The sequence below is a fragment of the Anarrhichthys ocellatus genome, unplaced genomic scaffold (genome assembly GCF_004355925.1).
Source record: "Anarrhichthys ocellatus isolate YVR2014 unplaced genomic scaffold, GSC_Weel_1.0 scaffold43, whole genome shotgun sequence".
Lineage (NCBI taxonomy): Eukaryota > Metazoa > Chordata > Actinopteri > Perciformes > Anarhichadidae > Anarrhichthys > Anarrhichthys ocellatus.
This window is the reverse complement of record NW_022280073.1, coordinates 2,015,058-2,037,391: the sequence shown is the minus strand read 5'-3', so window position 1 is coordinate 2,037,391 and position 22,334 is coordinate 2,015,058. Positions and strand designations below refer to the sequence as shown.

The 22,334-nt window shown below is 43.7% G+C and overlaps 3 protein-coding genes across 5 annotated transcripts in view; 1 reads left to right on the top strand and 2 right to left on the bottom strand.

The window, feature by feature from the left end:
* Positions 1 to 118: 118 nt before the first annotated feature.
* Positions 119 to 9,155, bottom strand: LOC116395059 (2-iminobutanoate/2-iminopropanoate deaminase-like). Its single transcript, XM_031868580.1, has 6 exons — positions 8,330 to 9,155; positions 7,624 to 7,729; positions 5,615 to 5,669; positions 5,458 to 5,526; positions 4,041 to 4,096; positions 119 to 3,946 (listed from the first exon to the last, which is right to left on the bottom strand). Exons 1-6 carry the CDS (start codon positions 8,392 to 8,394, stop codon positions 3,887 to 3,889), a joined length of 411 nt encoding a protein of 136 aa, XP_031724440.1. The 5' UTR covers positions 8,395 to 9,155; the 3' UTR covers positions 119 to 3,886.
* pop1 (POP1 homolog, ribonuclease P/MRP subunit) lies at positions 8,751 to 21,285 on the top strand. 2 transcript variants are annotated; one of them, XM_031868575.1, is made up of 16 exons: positions 8,751 to 8,843; positions 9,084 to 9,195; positions 9,729 to 9,863; positions 10,157 to 10,332; positions 10,455 to 10,715; positions 10,815 to 10,902; positions 11,059 to 11,237; positions 11,386 to 11,660; positions 11,777 to 11,870; positions 11,948 to 12,056; positions 12,338 to 12,457; positions 15,107 to 15,228; positions 15,371 to 15,562; positions 17,507 to 17,661; positions 19,134 to 19,388; positions 20,179 to 21,285. In XM_031868575.1, exons 2-16 carry the CDS (start codon positions 9,087 to 9,089, stop codon positions 20,873 to 20,875), a joined length of 2,967 nt encoding a protein of 988 aa, XP_031724435.1. In that variant the 5' UTR covers positions 8,751 to 8,843; positions 9,084 to 9,086; the 3' UTR covers positions 20,876 to 21,285. The 2 variants fall into 2 exon arrangements, with proteins under 2 accessions (XP_031724435.1, XP_031724437.1); XM_031868577.1 differs by lacking the exon at positions 12,338 to 12,457 and having other exon boundaries at positions 8,751 to 9,195.
* nipal2 (NIPA like domain containing 2) overlaps positions 18,860 to 22,334 on the bottom strand; it is a 31,530-nt gene continuing 28,055 nt past the window's right edge. For both annotated transcript variants that reach the window (XM_031868578.1, XM_031868579.1), the window contains exon 11: positions 18,860 to 22,245. In XM_031868578.1, coding sequence (XP_031724438.1) covers positions 22,145 to 22,245 — 101 coding nt within the window. In that variant the 3' untranslated portion in view covers positions 18,860 to 22,144. The remainder of the gene's footprint in view (positions 22,246 to 22,334) is intronic.

Genomic DNA, 22,334 nt, shown 5'->3' with positions numbered 1-22,334 from the left:
CTCTCTCTCTCTCTCTCTCTCTCTCTCTCTCTCGAGTGAAGGCTCGCGCTCGCGCTCTCTCTCTCTCTCTCTCTCTCTCTCTCTCTCTCGAGTGAAGGCTCGCTCGCTCTCTCTCTCGAGTGAAGGCTCGCGCTCGCTCGCTGAGAAGTGAAGGCTCGCCTTTCTCGAGCGTGTCGATTATAACAGGAGGGAGCATGTTGTCAGCACAACGGATCCAGTCACGCAACTCTCGCTCATTGTCTTCCATTGTGAAGTGACTCCAGAGTGATCATGGCCTGCTGCTTCTCATTGCAGCATGCCTGACTGCATTCCAGGCGTCGCACAACGTGAGGAGTTCAAACCATTTACAGGGCGGATTTTATAGAGAATCTTAGTCAGTCGTCATGTTTGTGATTACTCAGATTCTGCTCACTCATTCAGTTTCACATCATTCTTGGTTTGATTTCATTTAGAGTATGTTGTGATGATGCTGTTTGTTCCCTGATAACTGAAGCACAGTGATTGTCTGGTTATAGCCTGTGAGATACCCAACGTATTCAAAATCGGTGCACCAAGTGTGCATTCTGCATCCTAAACTCATTAAATGCACAGTACCTCCAGTGGTCTGTGTTTTTTTAGCCCCTCCTGCACCCCACTCTTGACTCTTAGAGAACACGCTGTACTTTTAGGGCAGAGACGCCCCTCCAGGCAGCACATGTAGAATACTGGTCTGGTGTGAAAGACATATTGCATAACGTTTATGAGACTCTCGCTGGAGGCTATGCTATGTGCATACCAGGCCAATTACAGTATTGTATGCTGAGAAGCCAGGTAAAACACTGAGAAACCAGTTCAGCAGAACCAGAGGGCTAAAAAGGGAATGCTAGCTCTTCAACTTCTCTTTGTAGTGCAATGTTACAGCAGTCGTGTTTTTAGTTTGGTGATGGTAAGATCACGTGTTTAACAAGCTAAAGGTTTCCTCAGCATGAAAGACTACAATGTGACCTGTACCGTATCATAAATCTTCTCAATGTGTGTTTGTGTCTGCAGCTGAGGCCTCTCAGGTTACGGAGAGCGAGAAAGTCAAAAAGGAGGATTGAGTCGGTAAGAGCACAACCACAATCCACACCTAAACCCGATACACATACTGAGCAACTCCGTATCTAGTACGCTGAGTAGTCTCCTTTGAATGTACAGTGCCCATAAACAACTTTTTGGGGGGTGAAAACTGGGTGAATCTTATACAAAAGAATGTTCACTAACTATCAAACTATCTTCTTTCAGAGAGAAGAGTTGCACCAAAATGACAGAAAACCCCAAAGCTGCCATTGGTCGGGAACAAAAACAAGACGAAGCAATAAACGCTACATTTTTCAGCATTGTCACCAGCGCTCACCACACTGTTCAATGCATGCATTAATATGTGCTGTGCCTTAATAACATGACATTTGTCTACATTTGTAAATACAAACCTTAAGTGCCTTGGGCCACATACTCTACACACACAAACCTGTGCAAAGAAAATGTTCTACAAACACTTGATGGGTGTAATATTCTGTGAACTCTTATGACAACGTGATGAACTAGGGGAAGGAAGTGAGTCCTTGTCTATTACAGCTGCTTCTGAGGAATACAAGCCAAACCCAACTGTGAATACAATTATGCAAGGAGTTTGAGGTGATGGCAACACCAAACTGTGGATGAACTTTATCACCTGCATAAAACTGATTTTAAAGTATCACATTTTCAGATTGAATTTTTAGGTGTTATGAAGTCTAAATAACGTGTAAAACACCAGACAAAAATGTGTATTTATGACAGAATTTAATTGCAGCCTTCATTTAATTAATAGGAGTGACAGTACTAAATGTTGACGGTGTGTACAGTGCAATACTGATAAGCACTACTGTAAGTCAAATCCATGTTTCCTTCAAAAATATTTTTTTGATATTACCTTATCAAATTCAAAGGAAAAATCCTGAATAAAATGTTTTTTTGCATAAGGATGAAAAAAATTGCATGCAGATGATAAGATGCATTTGCAGAAGTTCAGTAATGACAATTTATCTCGGGATCAAGAGGTAATAGTGTTATCTCGAGACAAGAAAGCTTGCTTTCACGTGTTAACGGTGTTAATTTATGTTGATTCAGAAAACAAAAGGCAGATCTCAAGATGACGAGGTGCTTCATCACGTGATAATTGAGAACTCGAAAATCAGTGTCTGGTTAATTTGATCACACTTACGGAAGCTGGGAAAGGCCATGCTTGCTTTTAATGTCTATCAATAAATCACAAGTTCATTATTTTTCTTATCTTGAGATAAAGCTTGTTTTCTCAGAACAAAAGGCAGATTTCTCAAGATAACGAGGTGCTTCATCACGAGAAAAACTTTTTCTTGAGATCACAAAAATAATTATGGGGAACTCAAAAATTAGTGATTTGTTTGATCAGACCTGACACCTGTGTAATTAAAGCTTTAACTTATTTATTTGCAGCCGGGCTATTGAGGACTGATCTGCATGTGATCTCTAACAGAAGTAATAAGAGGAATTCAGCCTTTGAATTCTCTTGATAACTGGAAGATTATCTTGTTTTCTCAGAGATAACAAAGCTTGCTTCCTCAAGATAATTCAATTATTAATTTGTGATCTCGAGATTATGGCATTACAAAAAATATGTATTGTAAGCACGGCCTTTCTCTGCTTCCGCAGCAGATCACCCAGTGGACATGCTTTTTAAATGATCATTAGTTATACATGCTGTGTCATTAAAGTGCAAATCTCTCAGAAAATAATTTCAACTGTGTAGGATGTGATGGACGTTGTGGGAACAAAATTTGATGTCTGATATCTTTCTTTTTTTCATCCATTTCTTTCTCTGTAATATATTCCTTTTCTGATCTTTGGCTATGATTCTGCTAACCTAGTGTACAGAATAAAGTTTTACTCACTAATACATGTGCTTTTTTAAAATGAAACTGTATTTTAGTTATGCAAACCACCATGTTACATATTTTCAAAAAAAACATGCACACGTCACATGTTAACCGATCGCAGTGATACAAACGTGGCTCTAGAGTCGAAGCATTGAGAAAGAGTCCATATTTTAAAGATGTGTGTTGGTCTTTCTCAGGGACTATTGGTTTAAAGGGGACAAATCATGAAAGACTCACTTTTGTTCATTTCTGTGCACAAACATTTGGGGATCTGGAGTGCCGACCAAACTGAAAGAAGACAACTCCGATTTTTTTTTTTTGTTGCCTCCGTGATCATAAGACATAATTCAACAAGGGAATAGGGGGTCTTAAAGGGACAGGAGCTAAAACGGAGCCTTTCAGACAGAGGGTGAATACAGGTGTATTCAGACAGACAGTATGAGAAAAATAAAGTGTTTTATGAACATTAATACATGTGAACATGTTACAGTAGAAACCCAAAATACAAGTATGAACCTAAAAATGAGCATGCTGTGTGCCCTTTAAGTCGAATAAATGAAGGAATATATTTGATAAACTATGCTCATAGTATAAACCAGAAATAATTTAGTTGATATCAAGGAAACAAATCGCCACTTAAGCAAATTAAAAATCATTTATTGTTGAGTAATTTTTGATCATCCATCCTCTGGTACAGTGAGAGAGGATACACGGTAGTGTCATTTAATAAGAGCAAGCAAGCTTGGACACTTATCAGCTAGTGTAAGTGAAACATGAGCAGAGGGAATTTAAAATGCAGCGTTGTCTCCACACACGTCTCATCAACATCAATGAGAGAGGAGAAAGTGTACCGTTAGTGCTCTGTAGGAATTTTGTTTCATCAATTGTTGACGGCTCCACAAAGCAAGGCACACGCTGTATAATGTTAAGTCATGTTTTTTTTGTGGGGGGGGGGGGGTTGATAGAAGTTGTTAGGAAGCATCGGTCAGAGGGCCTAATACAGCAACTGCTTCAATCTCAACCAGTCCACCCTAGGAAAAATAAAAAGAAAGAACATCAACACTGTTTCCAGTTTGATGAATCCACCATAGAATCAATGGAAATGAGTGTTTATCAAATACTCACTCTGGGGAGAGCAGCCACCTGGTAGGCAGCTCTGGCTGGGTAGTTAGTGCTGAAGACTACAGAGCAGTACGTTTAATGGTTACGACACACACATTTAAACATCTTCAAATTAAACAGACTGTTAAACAATCCTGGTGAACAGTAGCGGAACTTGTTATTTCTTATGAAGGATGTTATTTACTCCAAACTAATTAAAGATCTGACACACCTCTGATTTTAAGTTATAACAGGCAACATGTTAATATGAAACGCTCATCACTGACTAATATGAAATAAAAAGCATTTTTTGCACTGCAGGTGCTTTGACTGTCACAGTAGGTAAAACACAGGTGTAACCAACAACACTAATTAGGGGCTCAGTCTGCTCAAGCATTCGTTAGAGTTATCATCTACACCTGTGCTCTTCCTGCAGAGGCATGTCGGTGAACAGGTCTTTTGTTACAGAACCTTCAGCTTATGAAAGCTTTTGTTGATCCTAACATTTAGTGTCAGGTAGGAGTCTAATTAAGAAAAATCCTCCTGCTGTTTTGAGGCAACACTAATGCTGAACAGACACGCAAAGTCAGAATATTGACTCTCAAAGAGAAAGCTAAATCACCTCTCAGTGAATTGGCAGAACCTTTCCAAAGTTTCCCTTTTACTGCAGCACGTGCACATTTCCACCACTTCCTGATGTAATAAACCTGTATAGGTCAGGTAGTTTGAACTGGGACACGGCTGAAGGAGCCCTTACAGAAACGTCATCAATGGAAAATCCAAATAATTCCTTTTGTTTAGAAACTACTTCCCATGACACTGAAAGGAATACGGTGAATGTAGACGAAAGTCAAACTCTCCATGTTGAATATTTCTGGGTCTGCCATGTGAGTTTTATTATTGGAGTATTTGGTCTGTGTGGAGCATCAGATGTGCGTGTTGTCTGACATTTAAGGCTTAAACCGCTGGCAGCAGCTCAGGTTTCCCTCTGCTTAGTGACTCGGCAAACATCAGCTGTCTCTGTGGTGATAAACAGCTGGTTTCATACCTCTGAATGGGCTCTCGACATATTTACAATACAAGGAGGCTAATTCAAGGAGAACAATTATCTCAAGGACATGCCTGGACAAATATAGTGGCATTTACAGTGAATGAATAAATGGTGTATAACAGCAGTTTAGCACTTAAAACATGTGACTAATGAACCGTGTGAACAGTAAGAATGAAGCCAGTATGCAGCAAGACCGTGACCATCACCTATGTAGTAACCAGTGTGTGCGCCTGGTTAATGCAGGTTCCCTGGCTTGTGCTGACACCCAGTGGGGAAGTATGTATTGCAAGTAGAAGTGTTGAACCTAATTAAGCTCAAGAAGTGTTTGTTTTTACCATGGCTCAGCAGCGATTAAAAAATCCTATTGATAAGTGAATGAGTGATACTTACACTGCTCGTAGACGTCGTTGACACTGGTGAAGTCATTCATGTCGGCTAAGAGCACTGTGGTTTTGACAACTGCAGCGGACAATGAAAAAGTGGATGTTGACACCTGTGATAAAACAGTTCTCCCCCGTGTGAACTTAAGAGTTTATTTTTTCCTCACCGTTCTCATAACCGCACCCAGCCACTTTAAGGATCTCACCCATATTCACAAGAGCCTGCGGGAAAAGAATTTCCAGATGCGAGTGCTCCGTTTTGTTTCATTTAGATTTGCTCATTTGTGAGACGAGCTGATAGAATAAGAGATGTAAATGAGATGAGAGCAAGCCCCTGAAGACTGGATCAATTTACTCTCAATAATCAATTCTACTTCTACACGTAGCATCCTCTCGAATAGACTATGAGAAACCTTAGAGATTAATTTAGTGACCAGAATAAAGTGGAGGAACAAGAAACCACATCCATATTAATCATTACAGTAAACAACCTAAATACAGTTGTGTGAAAAAGTGTTTGCCCCCTTCCTGATTTCTTATTTTTTTGCATGTTTGTCACACTTAAATGTTTCAGATCATCAAACAAATTTAAATATGAGACAAAGATAACACAAGTAAACACAAAATGCAGTTTTTAAATGAAGGTTTTTATTATTAAGGGGGAAAAAAAAATCCAAACCTACATGGCCCTGTGTGAAAAAGTGATTGCCCCCTAAACCTAATAACTGGTTGGGCCACCCTTAGCAGCAACAACTGCAATCAAGCGTTTGCGATAACTGGCAATGAGTCTTTTACAGCGCTGTAGAGGAATTTTGGCCCACTCATCTCTGCAGAATTGTTGTAATTCAGCCACATTGGAGGGTTTTCGAGCATGAACCGCCTTTTTAAGGTCATGCCACTGCATCTCAATCGGATTCAGGTCGGGACTTTGACTAGGCCACTCCAAAGTCTTCATTTTGTTTTTCTTAAGCCATTCAGAGGTGGACTTGCTGGTGTGTTTTGAATCATTGTCCTGCTGCAGAACCCAAGTGCACTTCAGCTTGAGGTCACGAACAGATGGCCGGACATTCTCCTTCAGGATTTTTTGGTAGACAGCAGAATTAATGGTTCCATTTACCACAGCAAGTCTTCCAGGTCCTGAAGCAGCAAAACAGCCCCAGACCATCACACTACCACCACCATATTTTACTGTTGGTATGATGTTCTTTTTCTGAAATGCCATGCTACTTTTACGCCAGATGTAATGGGACATAGACCTTCCAAAAAGTTCAACTTTTGTCTCGTCAGTCCACAGAGTATTTTCCCAAAAGTCTTGGGGATCATCAAGATGTTTTCTGGCAAAACTGAGACGAGCCTTTATGTTCTTTTTGCTCAGCAGTGGTTTTCGTCTTGGAACTCTGCCATGCAGGCCATTTTTGCCCAGTCTCTTTCTTATGGTGGAGTCATGAACACTGACCTTAATTGAGGCAAGTGAGGCCTGCAGTTCTTTGGATGTTGTTCTGGGGTCTTTTGTGACCTCTTGGGGTAATTTTGGTCAGCCGGCCACTCCTGGGAAGGTTCACCACTGTTCCATGTTTTCGCCATTTTTGGATAATGGCTCTCACTGTGGTTCGCTGGAGTCCCAAAGCTTTAGAAATGGCTTTGTAACCTTTTCCAGACTGATAGATCTCAATTACTTTGTTTCTCATTTGTTCCTGAATTTCTTTGGATCGCAGCATGATGTCTAGCTTTTGAGGATCTTTTGGTCTACCTCACTTTGTCAGGCAGGTCCTATTTAAGTGATTTCTTGATTGAGAACAGGTGTGGCAGTAATCAGGCCTGGGTGTGGCTAGAGAAATTGAACTCAGCTTTCCAAAGATGTGATAAACCACAGTTAATTTATGTTTTAACAGGGGGGGGCAATCACTTTTTCACACAGGGCCATGTAGGTTTGGATTTTTTTCCCCCTTAATAATAAAAACCTTCATTTAAAAACTGCATTTTGTGTTTACTTGTGTTATCTTTGTCTAATATTTAAATTTGTTTGATGATCTGAAACATTTAAGTGTGACAAACATGCAAAAAAATAAGAAATCAGGAAGGGGGCAAACACTTTCACACAACTGTATATTGGATTTTGCAGTGCTCCTTGTTTATGAATGAATGACTGATGGGAGGGTGTTTCGTGGTGGGTCACCTGTCTGGTTTGGGCCTGAACACCCCCTTCCACCAACTGTCCACTGGCAGGATTCATCCCCAGCTGTCCTGAGATGTACATGGTCCGATCCACCAGCACCGCTTGGCTGGGTGACACACAAACATGGACAAAGGGTCAGCTACATGGGATTAAAGGCCGGGTTACCTCGATCAGAAAGAGTGAAAAATCCTGTTGTCCTTTCTGGAGTTTTTTCACTGCTGCAGATGGAGAGCAGACGGACAGTAGAGATTTAGGTTCAAATACTATACCTCCACTTGCTTTTCTCTCTTAACTCCCAGAGTCCATGTAACTATGAATTAGTATATTATCTGCAAGTCAAGGTGAAGCCATGTACAATTTGACCCAACATGTTAATGCTGTCATACTACACTTCATAAGGAGCACTGCAATACTTTGAGCACAGTTTGCTGTTTTCAAAGTTTAGGCAATCTAAAAAATGCACTTTAATCCCAGACATCTCATTGGGTGACTGCTGCCCGACCTGCAGCCACTAACTTCCTGAACGACACAGCGCACTCCCCAGTGCACTTAAACACCGCTATATGATTATATTGAAGAATACCAATAATAGCAATGACTCTCTTAACATCGTACCAACAATGTTGCTGAATGTCTATGAATGTCATTTGACTGCTACTGAGTCAGCTGTTTGTGCGAGCTGTAACTCGGTCCGAGCTGTCCTCACCTGTACGGGCCGATAGCAGCAGGAGCTTTGGTTGTGCTGATGATCCTCCTGATTAATGCAGCCATTTTATTTAGGAATATGTGAACGAAACCAAGTGAATGAAACAAGTGCTGTAGCGGAGCGTAAGCAAGGAGAAGAAAAGGCTACAAGGGCACTGGGGACTGGGTTACGTAAGAGCGGCGCTACTGTAAATTACGTTTTAGACGCGCAAACACGTTTTTTATTTTCTACTTTTGTTCACACTATTTGTCATAATATTGAAATATGTATGCTCGATCAATATTTAACGTTACTCGTGACGAAAGGCCATGATTTCAAGAAAAATTGCGGTCGGTTTGCATTATAACTTTTAGTTGCGCCGATACACTACATTTCCCATGAACACCACGTGTCAGGAAGCAACATTACGTCAACCAACGTGAGGAAAACTCACATGGTAACTGACTGGAAGTAGAGAGGACGTCTACACTTTGAGCAAAGTTTCTGACGTACTATAATACTGGCGAATCTAGAGGTGAACATATGCTGTGGCACCATGCTATACCTTCTGTTAGATGTATCGTATTCGTTGGTGTTAATTAGCTAGCTAAACAAACCACAACTTAACGTGGAGTAAAGGAGCCTAGCTAGCTGCTAACGCGAGCAATAGCTGATACTGGCAAGTCACGCTGGTGTTTGAAGTGTCAGCCTCTCGTGTAGCTAATCGGCCAGGCTGTCAGCTGGCGTCTAAAACGTGCCCTGTTGTTTTCTGTAGAAAATGTCTGCAGCTAAAGTGAAGATGCGCGAGAAGAAGATGAGAAACCAGCCCGCCAGTGTTCAGTACACATCCTCGTCCCAGAAGAACGGGGAGGACACTCCGGTCACCGGTACTGTGTTTTCTCTTTTTATCTGTTCCGGTCCAACATGTCTGCCTCTGTTCGTGTGATGCTGTATGCGCCCTCTGCACTCCTCGTGCTCTCCTTGACCTCGTCACCAGATTTCCGTCTGCGTCCTGACCGACACCATCGTTTAATTCTATCTCTGCATGTCTCTGTGAATCAGTCAACATGACCATCAACACGTCTCTTATATACAGCACACAGTCCATGTTAGCTCTAATTTTACTGCCTTCAACTTCTCCATTCTCCGTCTTCTCTGGGCCAGAGTGGATCTTACATCTCGAATTTATTCGAATGAACTCATTGGGGGATCTCTGGGTAAAATGAGCTGTGGGCTCCTATGCTGAAATATTCAAAACAGAAATTAGTGTAAGAATATGCTATGATTTTAAAAGCACAGTAATATTAACAATGATAAAGGTTAAAAACAGATTTTGACACAGGGCTCCTCTTCTTACATTTCTGTGCTTCTCACATTCTTAAAGCATGAGGAATATGACAAAGTAATGATCTTCCAACAGGTGGTGGTGAGGGTCCATCTGGCGTCCATCCAAACACAGAAAGGACAAAGAACCGTCCCCAGCGGGGGGGATGGGTCCGAGGACACCAGTGGGATGGTGGAGACTACGCCAAGGAGATGCCCAAGTACATCACTGGTAAAGACGTTGTCCCAATCCTACCAACTCACATTTTACTGCATGCAGTAAATAAGGTTTTTTTTGTCTTCAAAGATTGCATAATGTCTCCACCGCCCCGTGTGAATAGCTATTGAGATCCATCGTACACCATTTCTTATAGAAAATGATCAGATTTTACTCCTAGATCCATTGCTTTCGTGTGTAAGTAAACACACTAACTTGGAACACTGCAAATGCAATGTGATAGTTGGATTACTGATGCATTAAATTCAGTGCCTTCTCCCTTCTCCCCTGCTCCCATCCAAACTCAGCTGGAGCTTTTGCCAGGGTGAGAGCGGCGGAGGTGAGCGCCATGCTGAAAGCCGTCACCAAGACAACGGGCAGCTGCCATGTGTTTGGAGCCCTGCCCAAACACATGAGGAGACGGGCCATGAGCCACAACACCAAGCGGCTCCCTTGCAGGCTAAGAGATGTGGCCAACAGAATGGTAAAGCTCTGAATATTTCTTCTTCGCACCTTGACGATCCACTGTCGTTCTACGTCTGGTGTTCCATAAGCCGACTGTCCTTCTCCGAGCACAGTGACATTTCTGTGTCCTCCCTCCTCCAGCGAGAGAAGAGCTTCCAGGCCGGCTCCAAGAAGAAGAAGGAAGAGGCAAAGGGCAGGAGCCGCAAGGCCCGCCGCCGGCACGGAAATCTGCTGCTGGAGTTCAACCGCCGGCAGAGGAAGAACGTGTGGCTGGAGACGCACATCTGGCACGCCAAGCGCTTCCACATGGTGAAAAAGTGGGGCTACTGCCTCGGGGACAGACCCACATACAAGTGCTACCGGCCTAGCTACAGGGCAATGAGCAACCACTGTCTGCTGCAGGTAACTGGCTTTCATTTTTGTCCCAAAATTAGGATGTCGTTAATGGGATTTCACTGCCAGTACGACAAGCGTGACCTTGTTTTGGTTTTGTTGGCTCAGGACCTGTCTTACTACTGCTGCATAGAGCTACAGGGAGAGGAAGACAAGCTGCTGGCTTCTCTGTCCCAGCTAATCAGCAAGGAGACTGGTGAGAATACGCCCTACACCAACCACAAATACACACATTTGGTCTTTAATTAATGCTCCAACATATTAGGAATGTGAGCGTATTTTCCCAGAGGTAAAATTTTAAAAGGTTTGTTGGAACAATTGGCGTGATATGGGAGTGGTGTGTGTCTTCCAGGTCCCACATTTGCTGCAGCACTGTGTCTATCAGGGCAGAGACAGGGCAGTGTGGTGGTGTACAGAGCAGGACAGTACCCGATGCAGCCCCTGGGCCCTGTCACCTTCCTCTGGAGACCCCGTGCACAGGGCTCAACCCACAGGCAGCTATGGATTTGGGCTCATCCCACTATTAAACAGGTGCAGTGGGTGCTTTATGAAAATTGAAAATATTTAGGATGTAATATTCTGACAATAATGTTTGGTGAAAGGTTTAATTGTAGTTGATATGATAGTGAATGGAGTGACAGCAAGACGTTAACTCTACGTTGACGTGTGCTCCCTGCAGGACCTTCTTGCTGAGTTACAAACTGTCTGCCAGTGTTGTGAGGCTGTACTTCCTCCCGCTGCTCCAGCGGTGACACCTGCTGAGGTTGTTCCCGCCCTAGAACCGGAGACAAAACCTGAAAAAAGCCCTGAGGCTAAGCAGATGACTGGAACCAAGAGAAAGCGAACCTGTAAAGATGCCAGTGAACCTCCTGCCAAGAAGATCCTGGGAGATGGAACCAGATCTCCCACCACCCCAGTTACCTGGAAGTCCAGCTCAAATGGGATAGTTATAAGGTTAGCGTAGTTGGTATGGAATTTAATTGAGATGCAAACCGAGTAAAGTTTGGCTTCAATTCATTATTTTCACTCCAAATGGTGATGTGGATTATTTTATTTGACATCTGTTGCAGTGATCTCACAATGGAGATTGTGCGCTATCGTCTGATTGGACCACAGTCCCATTCGGTTCTGGCAGAAACTATGGAAGCAGCTACAGACTGTGATGTAAGACTTATGAAATCTGTTTGCATTTCACTCTGAAGGACTGTGTTTTACATGAGGTTTTTGTTCTTCTTTTGAAGGAAATGACTAAATCCCAGCCCTCTTCCCTCTGGTGGCCTGAGCACTGCAGAAACGAGAGCAAGATGAACCTGCATCAACAACAAGCCGATGTCTTTCACCTGCTGAAAGGTCTATTGTTGTTTTTTTTGTCAATGTGAATCAAAATAGTATCGCATTCCATCAGATAATGCTTACTTTGTGCCGTCTAGTGAGGTACAGTCAGGGCCATAGGTATTTGGACTGTGACACAATTTCTCTAATTTTGCCTCTTTGCACAACTCCAATGGATTTGAAACTAATCAGTCAATATGTGGTTAAAATTAGAAAAATTGTGTCACAGCCCAAGCACTCATGGCCCTGACTGTATGTGTGTGCATGTTCATCTGACCGTGACTGTGTGATTCATCCAGGCATCTATTCGACTGGAGAGCTCCCCTCGGGCACAGTGCTGGGTCTGACTGTTGATGACCCCAGGCTGACTTTACCAACAACGAAGGTTAAAGCTTTACCCTGTGTAAAGCAGGCACAAGGTACAATCTGACCGAGCAGACACACAGTGAGCAGTTAGTTTACAGACACACCGGGTTAGAAGGGTATGCGACCATAGACAATTTCCCCAGACTCAAATCATACCCTCTGTTTTTTTAATGTCAAATTTTTGTACTTCATATAGTGTGCAGATAGATTGAAACTTATATATATAGTCAAGCTAGCAGAAACTGAGCATTAAATAAGACATATCTATGGTTATGAGATCTGTGTGTGTGTGTGTGTGTGCGTGCGTGCGTGCGTGTGTGTGTGCGTGTGCGTGCGTGCGTGTCTGTCTCATTTTTACAGAACTACCAGTAAACACACAGCTTAGTGCATTGCTACTGATAAGTACACATACTGCATCGCTGCTCTGCGGTCAGAGACGGTTATTCTGTGCCATTTTTTTATCAACCTCACGTTTATGCGCGTATTATTGAAAAAATAGATTTGAAGCCTAAAAGGCTTCAGTAGCTGAGATTCATTCATTCTATCAACATTACAGCAGCGGTCGTTGCAGACACACCTGGTGGAGATCTGCACTCGACTGAGAGCACCTTTCTAGATGAGCAGATAATCAGTCTGTTTCTGGTCATGAGGTTGTTTCAATGAGTACACATCTGGTTCTGTGCTCCAGGGGGCCTCTGCCTGGCCATGCAGATGTTCCAGGTTCGAATCCTGGCAGGACCCTGTGCTCCAAACACACTCTCAGTGGCCGACAACAAACGATTAATTTTGCTCACTTCTGATAAAACGCGTAGTCCATCTCGTCACTGTGGAGCTTTTCTCAGTTTGCACATTTCTAGATTACAATAAGAGGCCAAATAAATCCAGTCAAACTTAAAAAATACAGAGAGAATGACGTTTCATTGATGGTACTGTAGTTCTCTCATATAATGCGTTATGACCGTGCTTACACATCCTTGTTTACTTTGCCAGTGCTTTGTCACTAGATATCAGTGGTGTGGGGGAGGCGAACAGGTCAATTTCGCACAAGGGATTCCACACATCTACAATCTTCCATTGATACAATAAACCTTCAAGTAAAATAATGTCTGGATTAAAGAATAACTGACATAACAGAAAGCTTTTCAAAAATGTGCATCTTAAAATAAAGTAATTCATTTTAGAAAAATGAATTTCACTGAATTGTCCTGCAGCTTTAAATTCAGTTCATTCAGGTGTGAAGTGATGTCAATAAAAAAGCCACAATATTATATTTTTCTCATCTTCTAACAAGAGAAATGTTTGTGCATGGACTTTATCTGTGGTTATTAAACCACTTGTTTCAGCTCGATTCTCTCTGTTAACATCATTGTTGGGCAGTGAATTAATGTGTTAGGATTCTGATCATACTGGGCTCTTAGGTTTATTTTCTGTGTCTTCATTTAGATGTGAGTGGGTACGTTTGTTCAAAGGAGTTGTGCTTTGTCTCGTAGTGTTGCTTCATTTACCGCTTTTAATAATCGTCAGGGTTTCTGAACATATGAGACACACTGGTTATAAACTGTCCGTGTGAAGAATTAACCTATAAGAGTCTGTTCATTCTTGGTTAAAGACTCTGGTCTCTCTGACCACTTTTCTCTCTTTGGAGAACGTTATGTGAACTCACGTATTATTCTCCTGCTCTTCCTTCTCTTTCCTCGTCTCTCCCCCGGTGTGTGTACATCTCACTCCAGTCAGGAAACTTGTCAGAATACTCATATTGGATTGGCTGAGCCGCATCACGTGATGTGATTTACAACGCATTGGTCGGGGCGTTTCCTGCACCGCTCAACAAGTGCCGTAAAGGCTGAAAAAGCTGCGCCGGTTAAAATAGAAGCGCCCTGTCAAAATAAAATCGATTTTAGGTCCTGGGTCCGGATACAACGGCGTCTGGGTCCGGATCCGGACCGCGGCCCGCCAATTGGCGACCCCTGCAATAAACGATAAACCAACACAGACATGTTTTGCTTTGCGTTTACCAGCAGCTTGATCAGCATTAGCAGCCAATAACATCCAGGATAATAAGGCCCGCCCTTAAAATAACCAGGAGTATTCTTCAAGTCTGACTTGATATCACAAAATAATGATGTCACTACACGTGAACATGGGAGATTCACGTTTGAATCTTTCTCTAATGGAGCTGCTCACTTGCTGACATGCATTGGGGTTAATGTTACCCAAAGTGTGACTGGTTTTGTAGCATTTGCCAATAGATTGTGTTAGTTACATGTTGATTTTATCTTTATTTTCAGTTCCAGAGCTGAGAAGGTATCTGGAACTTCTCTCATTCACCAAAGTATTCTCTGTTTAATCCCGATCACCACCAGACTCTGTACCATTACAACAACCATATCCTGTAATAACTGTCTTCATTGTAGCTCCAAGATCAATCTCATTTCTGCACACTCATTTTAAGGATCTTCAGTATTTACATTGTAGTTTTAAAATAGGAAATGTCATATGTGAAACCCAGTGGATGTGGCTGTTTTTCTGGCTGTGTGTCTTCACCAAACTATTCATGGAGGCTCAGGGTTCATCACACCTGCATCATATATGAATAATGTTGGGTTATAGATCAGACGTAGGGAGCTTCACGCGTCTCTTCTGACGCGAGTGATGGCGATCATACAGGAGCGTGCCATGTGTGTGCTGTGTGTTTGTTTCAGAGGTGGAAGAGGAGCAGAGGAGGGAGCTGGCGTTACGAGGAGTGCCGGCACACTGCTGTCAGAGTTCCCTGTGGGAGCGGTCTGTCCGGGACAACGTCACGGATAACAAGATATCCGAGCAGGTAGTTAAATGTCATATCGAACTTTTCAGTGATGGTTATTGTACTTTTTCTTAACATCTTAGCCTATCGTCTCTATTCCGAGAAGCACAGGTGAGCTAGGATGTGTGTCTCACTTCGAGCATGTTCTCCGCATTGCCTACAGAAGCTGAACCGGATGAAGACCGAGGTGCTGGTGCCGGGCTCCAGGCTGAGCCCCACTCCGCTGCAGGGCCGAGTCCCCATCCTGCTGGTTCACCAGCCTGGCAAGCAGGTGGGGCATGAGATGAGCTCCTGGGGTGCTGGGTGGGACCTGCTGCTTCCCAAAGGATGGGGCATGGCCTTCTGGGTCCCACTGGTAGGTAGCATGGACAGTGCAGTGAATTTCACTTCATTATCTTTTCATTTCTGCCTACAATTTTATTTCCCCTGTAGTAGTAGTAGTAGTAGTAGTAGTAGTAGTAGTAGTAGTAGTAGTAGTAGTAGTAGTAGTATAGAAATAAAATAGGAGTAGAGGGGACATTCCTACTTAGAAAAAAGGAGTTCGGGGAACTCTCCACACTAACACATTTGTTTTTCCTTGTCTTGTCTTTTAACAGATAATCTGTAAAGATGTTTAACATGGTTCTCACCACAATTTCCTGTGGAATGCTGTATCTTCTCATGACCCCCATACGTTTCTCGCCCTCCATAGACCTTTTACACAGTGAACGACTGCCCTCCATTTGTTAGCCTTAGCTGTTCCCTTTATTTGTGGGCAGCCATAAGCTATGTCATTGTAACAATGCAGAAGTCTGTACAACGCTTGCAGCCACGGTGACACTATTAACCAGACACCTCTGGCAGCAGGACATGACCAAAAAAGGTGTTGTAGTGTTTCACTATCACCACAGGATGGCCGAGGGCATTTTGCAACGCGGGTGCACCTTCTCCTCTCAAACACTGGTTTACAACTTGCCAGGCCAAATCTCTGGTTATTTGATAGGATGGAGTCATTCACATTGGACCATACTAATTCTGGGGAACATGTTCTACTTCTGTTCTTGTGATTTTATCATATGATAGTTGGGTTACACCTTGTTTTATGCATGAAAACACTATCATATGGGATAGTTTGTGGTGGCCTTTTGCCCCATGCTCTTAGCACACCAAGGCCTACCCAAAACATAGCAAAAAAGGCCCAAGTTGGGGCTGCTTCAGGCTTCAAACAAGCTTTAATGATTGTGGTCACAAAGAGACTTTAGCTTGCTTTCAATGTCTGGGACACCTTTACCCCCTTCTCTAAAGGCCTGTACATTATTTCCCATTTTAGTTTCTCGTGTTGGCCTCCCCATATGAATTGAAAAGGGTCATCATGAACCTATGTGGGATTGGAAAGGTTGTTGTCAAGGAGGCAAGGATTTCTGCTTTATAACCAGGACTTTCCCAGTCATTGAAAGATCCCTGTCTTGCCATTGGAGGAGCTTTCCCCCTCCATTTTTGGTAATTTGGACTCCCAATTGGTGTTTTCCATATCTTTTCCTATTTGTACTCCTAAGACTTTGATTGTATCTTTTTTATGTATAAGGCCTAGATGTGCCACTGGCTCTCCAGTTTAGGCAGAGAATTCCACATTTAGCTTTATTAGCTTTGGTTCCGGAGGCCGCAGTCAAGTTGTCACAAATCAACAAGGTGTCTCTTACGGACCTATTGTCTGTGAGAATGAGGGTCAGGTCATCCATATACAAGCTGAGCTTTGCCTCTTTACCTGTTGCCCTGGGATTAGGAGGCCATATGTCCGGTCCGTTCTCATGAAAGTTGTATCTCTGGAACACCTGGAGGGAAGTTCTTCAAATTTGGAACAAGATTCCACTTAACACGTTTTGGACCATAATTCGTGTGTTAATTGACAATTTCACCTGAATGTCTAATAGGATACAATGATGAAGCTATGACATTTTGGGCAAACATGGATGTAAACCGCTGGTTGGTGGAGTTCCACAGCTGAGAGGCAGTAACTCTAGTTCAAACTAAACTTTCAGGTTTCCTGTTATTTCACTGAGGAGCTGCGAGGCCGCATGTATACAGTGTATAATACATTGGATGTCAGTATGGAATGCTCCGTGAAAGATGTTTTCATTATGTGGGTTGCCTCGTTCGTTCGTGTTTTGGGGTGGTTCCATTTAGTTTGGACAAGCACTGTGAAATGTTAAATGTACCTTGAAATTTAACGGCGGACTAGAAGCCCTCAGGTTCGCTTACTTTGTCAAGTTCCATGAACTCCAGCGTCCACCCATCTCTGCTTTGTCTCTCCCTCTGCAAGGTGTACAGAGGAGTTCGAATCGGAGGCCTGACCATGAGTCTGAAACACTGTCAGAATAAAGGAGCCGCACACTTCCCCCATGATTACCCAGACTGCCCTGCAGGTATTCACTTTCAGGAGGAGCAGGAGGCACAGCTCCTGGGCAAGTTCAAAAGGTCAGCTGAAAAACTGAGCAGGAAAGAACCCAAAATATGAAAGTTGTGTGATTTATTATTATGATCACTGTAGGGCCATGTTGTGCTGCCAAAGCTTTTGTGTATCTTGTAATGTTATTTTGGCATATCACTGTTACGTCAGCCTGCTGATGGAAAAGAGAACATAGGACGTCCATCCTACTGATGGAATTGTTTCAATATATTTGATTCAACCATTGACTTACATGAGCCTTTTTAAACTGAGGGAAAATGTTCTCCGTTCATAAACAAAGTGAGGTGATAATGAGACCGAGCTGGAGGTGCTTTGTAGTGTTCTGTCACTTTATGACTGCAATCATCTGCTAGGAAAGGGTAACATTCATGAGCCGAGGTAAGTGGTGAGAACGTATGTGGATTAGAGCAGCGGTTCCCAAACTTTTTCGGCCACGCACCCCCTTCTACATCCCGACCGGGTTCACGCACCCCCAATCCCCCACACCTTAAAAAAAAAAAGCAACAGAGCCTATTTATAGCCGCATAAAAATCGGACCAATGAGAGAACAGTTTGCTCGCGCGTGGCGTTTGTTTACAAGATAAAAAAGACAAAAAATCTTCCTGCACCGTGCCTTCGAAAAGGTAACGGGCGTACACCAGAAGATTGGCCAGATTAGCCACATCTGTAGGCTCGTCTACTTGCAAAGAGTAAAACTCACTCTTCTTCACGCGACCGACTAATGTAGCCAGGATGTCTTCGGACAAAGCATCGATGCGGTGCGACAGTGTTGTTGGACACCGGGATCACGTCCAACTTTTTTGCTTCTCTCTCTCCAGTCATACATTCCACCATCTCTTTGGCGGCTGGCAAGCACACGTCTTCGGCGATTGTGTGAGGTAGCCCCTTTCTTGCTATTCTGTGACCAGATATGAAGCCCGTAGTGTGTTTTTTGTAGACCCAACACATGAATGAGACTGCAGTTGTTTTGGGCTGTTTTGTAACTCCTCCAATTTCGATATAAAAAAAATGTAAGGGGCTTTTGACTTGCACTGGCATTCTTGGTGTTCAGGTGGCGACGTAAATAAGAGGGCGACAGACAGCTGTTAGCCAGAACCTCACTGCACACCATGCACTGTGGCTTTGGACAATCTGCATTGCCAATCCAAGTGAAGCCCAGACCAGATCATTTTCATCATGTTTCCTCTTTTTTCACCTTGACTCACCTTTCACGATTTTTTTAAATTATATTAATTATTACACCATTAGACCACCATTACATTTTCCCTGCATTAGAGGGAAGCACTCCAGAGCTCTGACCCCGGTTAATTCCCATATGCAGATCTATTCCCACTCTGCACACACAAGGATAATAAAGGCGCCGTGCTGCTCTTCCTGTACTATCTAACCAAGCAGCAGTCATGATTGGTTTCATAAATTAGCAGGATTGCCCCCAAACAGCTTGACAAGGGTTTGACCATCTGACCCCCCCCTCCCGCAGGCGTCCGCCCGCCAAAAGGACCAATTACATTAAACACGGCTGTCTGGCCCCGTTCTGTTGCCCGTGGCAACAGCTGGCAGAGGAGTGGGAGCTCATCTTGAGGGAAGGAGGAGAGGCACGGGAAGGAGGAGAGGCGCGGGAAGGAGACGGCCAGACCCACACCGCAACGGAGGCCGACGTGGTGCTGGAGGAGGCGGCGACGCCATGCCCAGACGTCACTGTCACAAAGCCTCCGAGCCGAGTCACTGTACTGAGGTACATGTTTGTCTTGTATACTTAATATTTGTTCTCCTCTTTTTTGTCATCCTCTCGCTTGTCTTATTATGAAAATAAACTCATGTCAGTATTGACTCAAGACACACCCACTGCAGCTTTACAAACTCCATTTTACATCGTGCACATCTAAATCACACTTCTAACAATATTAATGCACTTGATTTTTAAAGGTCCCTTGAGAAGAAATGTTCACTGTTTTTAGTGGGGGGGTGGGGGGGGGGTTGTTGGCTTCCAATCATCACTTTCCTATTTGTTTTATAAAAGAACTCGACGCAGCTTTTGACAGGCTAGATGCATGGTGCTTCTCCCGTCTACCTCCCTTTCATCATCACGTCTCTGATGAGAACACCCAAAGTACTTCCAGCCTTAAATTGCTGCAATACATCACAGAGATTAGTGGAGGGGGAAGAGCTGCATCTATCCTCAAAACCATCACAGCAGCTTTGAGTAACGACCGACTCTATGAGGAAAAAATGAGATGGATTTTCACTGTCCTTATAAAACAAGGACAGTGAAAATCATAGTACTGAAATAATAATTACAAATTAAAAAGATGTCGGTCATACAGCAAGAACTAAACTCAACACAGCAGTGTTTTTGTTTTATAAGCTGTTTGGCTGTCTTTTTCTTTTCAGCATTAGGAATTAAAAAATGTGCTTCAACCAAATTGCATGTCCCTCGGGGTGCTCAATGCAACGGTCCTTTTTGCATATCAATCACTTTTCTAAATGGATATTGTTTTTTTGTTTCTTTTTTTAATGCTTCCCAGGAACAGAAAGTCGCTGAGGTTGCTCTCCAGTTGGTGCAGACCCACGACATCTAAAGGTCAAAGGGTGCGCTGCGGTGGCGGCGTGTCTCCTCTCGACCAGGCGACCATGACGCCGTTTCTCTCAGCACATGGGACGAGTCTGGTGTGGGTGCGCCTGTCGCTGCTGTCCAAGGGCAGACCAGAGCTCCACGCCATGGTGTGCGTGCCGACCGCGGAGGACCTGAAGCTGCTGGACAAAGAGCCCGGCGGCAGCGGCCCCCAGGAGCCGCTGCACAGAGACCACTTTAAAAGTCGAATTAGACGCCGAAAGAAAAGCCCCAAGACAGCTGCCGTCTCATTTCTGTGTTCAGATGAGACGGAGGGCAAAGAGTCAGACCCTCCCTCAGACTCTGAACCAAACCCCACCACATCTGAAGGGCCCAAATCCTCCCCCCAGTCTTCCCCGGACCTCACCTTCGGGCTGTGGCCGGACCCTCTGCCGAGTGTCACCGCTCACTGCTCTCGGGTGACGCTAGGCTGGGTCACCCAGGGCGACTTCTCCCTGTCCGCAGGATGCGGGGAGGCGCTGGGGTTCGTCAGCGTGACCGGTCTCCTCAACACCCTCCTCAACCAGCCGGTGGGACACAGAGGGACGTTGCTGTTGCGCAACCCTGCATCCCTGCACTACCGCTTCGCTAAAGTCAACCTAGAGGTGTGATTGAAGATCAACACGGCTTCTGTCCCGCAGAGGCCTGAAATGATCTGTAATGAAGTCGCATGCTGCTTCATTCACGCAGTGATCCCTGTGCCCTGATGGGGTACTGAAGACTTGATGGCATGCAGTTACTTGGTGGTGTTGTTGGACAAATCTTTTTTTTAGTTGTGTATATTTAACTCTGGAAGGCATCCTCATGGTTTCAGTTGAGAAAGGCTGGTTGTGTTTTCATACAGACGCCTGTGTCCGAGGAATGCTCCACAAAGAGATCACTTAAATACAACTGGGTTTCCAAAATGATTTCTATGAATTTATGAATGAATTTTGAATTTGAGAAAAGTTTCGGTTTCAAAAGCGCCACTGAATTGAAACTTGTTTGAACATGAGCTAATAAAATACCCATGCTGCATTTAGCAGAGTTTGTCCTCTTTGGTTAATTGCTGTCACTTTCTGTTGAAGTGTTCCAGCACCGTGGCCTGGCCCTGGTAAGTAAATGCACTGAACAACTGATGCTTTACTATTGTTTTTATAGCTATACTGGCATGAACACTGGTTTCCCACACATCCCATAATGTGTAGGTGGCAGGTAAGAGTTCTGTTGCTCAGCAACACTAAAGTTTGGTAGCAGTTGAGTGTAGTAGAGTGAGGTTTATTTGAGGGAAAGATGGCCGGGCACTAGTGCTTTTGAAGAGAGCTCCGTTACATCTTCCTGGAATGTGGTTTGAGAGAGATGCATGCTGGAGGATATGAGTGAGCAACAGACACCAGGGAGGGTTTACAGTGTATAACTTCTACTGAGCTACTTCTGTCATTTCATATGAAGATAATTCACTTCACTCCAGATCACCACCACACATGTACTAAGCCGTGTGCCCGTCTTTGAGCCTCCCCACCAGTAGAGGGCAACAGTGCACTTGTTTAGCTGAACTTCATGAACTCTCCACACTGTGAAACAGCAGATCTTGTTCATTGACAACTGATCACACAGACCCTTTTATTCAACTGATGAACTTAATACACATGTTATATTAGAAGACATTTACCACGGTGCCCTCCCTGACCCTTTTTTCTCAAATTATGTTTCCACATAACACAAATACTTTTAACTTGAGAGATTTCTGGTATATTTAAAGAGTATTTTTGATAAATCTAAGACCAATATGGCCACCAATTGTGAATTGATGCCTACCATTCATTTCTATAAATATATATTATTGAAGTACCCGGGAGGAATTATGCACACACACACAACTCCACCCAATATTGCAGCCCCTATAAGTCGTCGTGGGTCCGGATGCACATGAGTCTGGCTGCCAGCGAGCCGTATGTCTGAGTCTTGGCCTCCGGCTGCACGTGGTCTGTGTGGCTTCTCCCTGTGAACACAGACAGCAGAGCTCATTAGATGGACCCTGCTGCCTGGGCTGCACACATTAGCAGTCGAAGAAATCCAAGGTCACCGCTG

Excerpts from the sequence above, each read along its gene's own strand:
- LOC116395059 (XM_031868580.1), bottom strand. The coding sequence starts at position 8,394 with ATGGCTGCATTAATCAGGAGGATCATCAGCACAACCAAAGCTCCTGCT. Across the intron at positions 7,730-8,329 it reads GCTGCTATCGGCCCGTACAG|CCAAGCGGTGCTGGTGGATC; the intron begins GTGAGGACAGCT and ends TGTGTCACCCAG. Across the intron at positions 4,097-5,457 it reads CAACGACGTCTACGAGCAGT|TCTTCAGCACTAACTACCCA; the intron begins GTAAGTATCACT and ends ACTGCTCTGTAG.
- pop1 (XM_031868575.1), top strand. The coding sequence starts at position 9,087 with ATGTCTGCAGCTAAAGTGAAGATGCGCGAGAAGAAGATGAGAAACCAG. Across the intron at positions 9,196-9,728 it reads GGAGGACACTCCGGTCACCG|GTGGTGGTGAGGGTCCATCT; the intron begins GTACTGTGTTTT and ends ATCTTCCAACAG. Across the intron at positions 11,238-11,385 it reads CTCATCCCACTATTAAACAG|GACCTTCTTGCTGAGTTACA; the intron begins GTGCAGTGGGTG and ends TGCTCCCTGCAG.